Source organism: Miscanthus floridulus, unplaced genomic scaffold, assembly GCF_019320115.1.
Source record: "Miscanthus floridulus cultivar M001 unplaced genomic scaffold, ASM1932011v1 fs_294_2_3, whole genome shotgun sequence".
NCBI classification, from domain to species: domain Eukaryota; kingdom Viridiplantae; phylum Streptophyta; class Magnoliopsida; order Poales; family Poaceae; genus Miscanthus; species Miscanthus floridulus.
In genome coordinates this window covers 2,489-7,567 of record NW_027096534.1, presented here as the reverse complement: position 1 = coordinate 7,567, position 5,079 = coordinate 2,489, and the positions used below count along the sequence as shown (strand labels likewise).

The window sequence follows — 5,079 nt, the reverse complement described above, 5'->3', positions numbered from 1 at the left end:
TTGAATTGGTGTCGACATGCACATGCACCGTTCTAAAGCTCTGGTGCACACCGTAAGGTTAAGTTTAAGCGCTTGAAAACAACTTGACTGGGTCAATGTTCCGAAGCTCCGTGACCCTAAAAATAGTGCATTCAACTCGTTTGTCAAGTTTTTTTCTAACATACTAACTCCATATGATCTCTCACAAGATGATCTAACATCTTTAAGCCTTAGTTAGCATTTTTTTCAAACATTTTCAAAGGTTTGTCATATGATTTTCAAACATTTTTAAAGGTTTGTCATATGATTTTTAAAACACCACTTGAATCTATATGCAATGCATATATTGATCTCACAAGTAGCACTAAATTGTATGCAAACATGTTTTGCCCCCTCTTAATAGTACAACTATCTACCCTATCAATCCAGCCACCTCACTCCATTAAACACCTCGTGGCCAGTGAAAGAGAAAACTATGCATATACCTTTGCCTTCACTTTGTCTTCCTTCCTTCATCTTTTTATTTTCACCTTGTCGAGCTTTTGCATTACATGGTTCATGCCATTTCATGGACTTCATGTAGTTCACTCTCCCTTGTAGACTAGCACTTAACCTTTCATGTCTCATATGAAGTTATTAGTGCACATATGTTGTCATGAATTATCAAAACTTAAAAGAGGCTTTCAATCTCCCCTTTTTTTTAAGAAAATGATGACAACCTCACAAAGAAATTGAAAAGAACTATGATTCTAGGCTAACTACATACACATTGTATATTGGAATTAATTCTCCTAAATGCATAATATTTTTATCTTGAATCTAGAACATTTTTCTTGTAGGTGAAACATGTTTTCCTAAACTAGAACATTATCCCTGCATCATAAAAAAAATTCTATCTTCATAAGAACATTGTTTTAAACATAATATTATCTAAATATACTGAGTGAGATCTTTTTTTGAAAAATTTATTGTAAGAACACAATAATACAATCAAAAATTAATTTGCATTTGGGTTTTATAACTACGGCTTTTGAAGTTTCATTCATGCATGGTAAGAAAAACAGCCACGTAATTTAGCCCACGTAAATTTGTTTTTCCTATCTCCACGTTAGGTTCTCATTGCACTGATGGGGAAAAGACGGCCCACGTAAAAAAAATCTCCTCTTGCAGCCCACATCGCACATGCAGAGCAGCGGAGGGGTTGTCGGCGCGTTACTCGCCGCCGACGAAGATTGGCGGGCGCCGAGGGGACCGACTGCTAAGCGGAGGGTGCACGCTGCACAGGCACCGGCCCGCCGATCGACCGCAGCGGCAGCGCCCATGGGCTCCGCTCCGCCTGCTCGGCGCTCGCATGAGCGAAATCGGTGAGCTGGCCAGGCCGGGGTAGATGCGTTTACCTGCTGTCCTGCATCGGCGCACGCTCGCTATCCATGGGTGCTTCAGCGCTTGTCTGCTTGACGCTGGGGTGGCACCTGAATTTTCCAAGCCTGAGACTCGAACAGGATTGGTCAGACCAAACATCGAACCCAGAAGCAGTTCTAACGAACACTTGCTCTTCAAGGGGGTCAGCAATACCGGAAAGCTGCAGTCATGCGGCGTGCACTGATAAATGATAAAAGCCCGTAGTTCAGTGATATAGGAGCTGGAAATACCACATGCTGATCGGCAGAAAACTTCACCCTCAAATACTTGCCAAGGCAAAATTAAGTGAAACTTTCTGGAAGCATATGTCTCCAATAATGTATAAACACAAGATCTCTGTACATGTAATGAAGCATCTGTTTCTACACACGCGTGTCAAGCGCTCCAATCATACATCGCTATACCTACATCTACTTCCTGACCTCCCCACTTATTTGACTAACACTACAAAAAGTAAATACAGAATAATCCCTTACAAAAATAAATAAATTGTTCATGCAAAACTCTCAGAAAGAGAATATGCGCGCTACCCTTTTGGACAAGAATGGCCCGAAAAGAAGAAGAAATAGGCTAGCCAAGGAATTCAAGCACCCCTACAAAATTTTCTGGCAGAATATGCAGTCCTCCTCATATCCCTGATCTTTGGGGTATATACAGACCGAGTCAACACACAGGCCGCCTTTTGTATGCGTACAATCAATCTGCATCATAGAGAACTTGAGTTCCGTCACCTCATCTGAACTCGATATGATGAAATCACCGACGTGGTAAAGGATCCATCTTCCAGGGTTAATTAGGTAAGACTCCGATGCAGTGTGCTGATCATCTGAAGTTGAGAGCTGGAACCGTGTTGGTTTGATGTCCCAACCGTGGATATTCTCAGAGCCATGGCCTCGGCGGCCCATACGCCTGTGCGGTCGGCCCAAATGGAGCCGGAAGAATAGGCTGTATGAACCAGCAGGAAAGCAGAAATCAATCTCCCCACCTACCTCAAGCCACCAAATCTGCTGAAGATAGGCAACACTGTGAAATCTGCAATAAAAACCATGGCACTTTAGTTATCTGTAATGCGGTGAGTTCAGCAATTGGTGAACATGAAAATAAGATAGAGCTCAAACTGTCGCTACGGATGGACCAAGCTACAACACAAGTCCACAACATGTGAGGTGAATTTCCTTTTGTAAAAATGTCTGAGAGAGCTGAATGCGAAAGCAAAACTATCAGGGTTATTGCACAAGTACAACAAATAGCTCACAATATGAGGTGTTCGGGTGAGGCCTGGTTTGGTACGTTTTGGCATTCAGTTTAACTCCAAACCAAGTCCTGAACATTTAAATCCAAATAAACTGGATCTACACATGCTCTGAGTTGCAGTAACAGAAACATAAAGCTATCATTCAGGTGTCTGAGGTAGATGACACCAACTGGCAACGTGGTGGGGTTGCTTACTGATGACATGCAAGAACAGGACAAGGACCAAAATGTACTCATCGGCCAGGTCATGTAAATACAATAAACCAAATCACATCATAACAAATATTATAGATGTTCAATTTGCATAAGTAGCCATCAGACTGAAGTTAACAGTACACATATAGGCTTTCCGATGACACTGAAGTGACTTTGGTTGTATGCAGCACGCTGATTGGCTTCAAGATTTTATATATGTATAATGGCACAAAAGATAACATAGGAGCATAAAGGCTCGGTAACATTTAACAGGGCCTAAAAAAATAAATCATGGTCCTACTGATATCAATCACACTCAAAGTACTTTACTGGCTTGCTAATTTGTCAATTTCTGCTGACAATTTGGATAAGTTGTCCAGCACTGAGCCACTGAGGACATCTAAATCTGTCTGAACACCCCATGCATCCTATTGGGAAAACATACCATCAATCATCACAAAAATATATCATATGCCTTTCTTGGGTAGGTATGTGAAAGAAAGACATATGTACCCGGAAAAGAAATCTTCAACCAGTTCATTAACAAAAGAAATACATTAAATGCTCACCGGAAAATAAGGAGTATAAGATCAGATTATTGTCTTATTGAGGAACATAACAAAAGTCAAGCAATTAACAAAGAGCTTCCAATATAACAAAATATTGTCTTATTGAGGAACATAACAAAAGTCAAGCAATTAACAAAGAGCTTTCCAATGTAACAAAATATAGCAGATCAAATAAAACCATGGCATGATAAAAGTATTCCATGATTTCATTCTCTCAATATGCTGACAGGTTCATGGAATGTGATCTTAACCTCCTAATGAGTACGTTTACTGTGGGAAAATGAGAAAACAAAAACGAAGTACCTTGATTCCTCTGTGGATAGGTGGCTCCAATACCTCCGATCCTCTCTCCCTGTGATCGACATAGCCTTTGAGGAGATGGACATGCAGAAACCTCCCTTGTTCTTCTCGATCCAAAATTCCTACTCAAATAACTGCTTTTAGTTAGACCATCGCAGACAAAAGATAGAACAGAAGTCCCAGAACAAACACAAACATTATTAAGGCAGCAAACGCGAAAAGACAAATAGGTTCTACTGACTCAACTTCTTATTTTTTTCCCAGCCACCATTAAAATCATCCTCTACCAAAAGCAAAAGCATTCTGATTGTTGGAAACGACTATAAAGAAAGAAAAAAAAAAGTTACCTTGGTGCCGCCGTCGAACGGGGTGGGCCGGCAGAGGCGCTCGTATATCTCCTTCTTGATCGCCGCAGAGGAGCAGCACCTGCCATCACTGCCTTCGGCCGCGTCATCGCAACCGCAGTCGTCGTCGTCGGCCGCGGCCGCGAGCGCGGCGAGGTACCTGTAGTTGGCGGGCAACTTGGCGGCCCAGATGCAGTCGGCGGAGGCCGCGCCCCGGAACGCCCGGTTGAGGCAGGCCACCTGGCAGATCTCAGCCGGGTCGAGGTAGAGCAGCACCGCCGCGACGCAGCTCTCCGGCATGTCGCCCAGCGACGTCTGCCCCCACCCCCGGCCGTACCCCTCCGGCGCCACCACGCTCGACGCCCCCACCCCCATCCAAATTGCAAAATTTTCGGCGCGCGCAATGCGTGGGTGGAGTTGGGTACCTTCCTCGGATTACGCCTCCAATGCCTGGAGAGTGGAGAGGCCTTTCTTCTCTATCCGGTTAGCGACAGTGGGGTAACCGCCAGTCGGCTGGTTCTTCTTCAATTCAACCGACTTGCTGGAGTCAGCATGCATGGGGTGCTCTCTCAGATAGCCACACGCGTGGTGGAGAACAAGAGGAAGGCGACTCAAGAGGAAGAGGGGGTGGAGCCGTGGAGGTGAGACTTGGAGAGGGGTCCTGAGGTTGCGACGGAGGGGAGAACTAGGCGGCGGATGCCTTGCTGACCCTGACCTGGTGGTGGCCGTATAAAAATAGCGCGCTTTTCAGGTGGAGGTGGATCAGTGGATGGTTCTGCTTCTGGACAAGGGATGTGGCTCAAGTGGATATTGTTGCTTTGGGAAATCATGGCCACGTCGTCCGCGGTAGCCGGGTAGCATTGTTTTGGCTAAGGTCGTGTTTATTTCACGAAACGAAAATTTTTGGATATTATATTGGATATTTGAAAATATCGAAAGAAGTTTTTGGATACTAATAAAAAAAACTAATTAGATAGCTCGTCTAGAAACTGCGAGACGAATTTATTAAGCCTAAT

General features: G+C 43.9%; 1 protein-coding gene across 1 annotated transcript; it reads right to left on the bottom strand.

The window, feature by feature from the left end:
• Window positions 1-1,694: 1,694 nt before the first annotated feature.
• On the bottom strand, window positions 1,695-4,760 carry LOC136531173 (F-box protein PP2-A13-like). Its single transcript, XM_066523873.1, has 3 exons — window positions 4,067-4,760; window positions 3,723-3,841; window positions 1,695-2,433 (listed from the first exon to the last, which is right to left on the bottom strand). Exons 1-3 carry the CDS (start codon window positions 4,436-4,438, stop codon window positions 1,995-1,997), a joined length of 930 nt encoding a protein of 309 aa, XP_066379970.1. The 5' UTR covers window positions 4,439-4,760; the 3' UTR covers window positions 1,695-1,994.
• Between the last annotated feature and the right edge of the window lie 319 nt (window positions 4,761-5,079).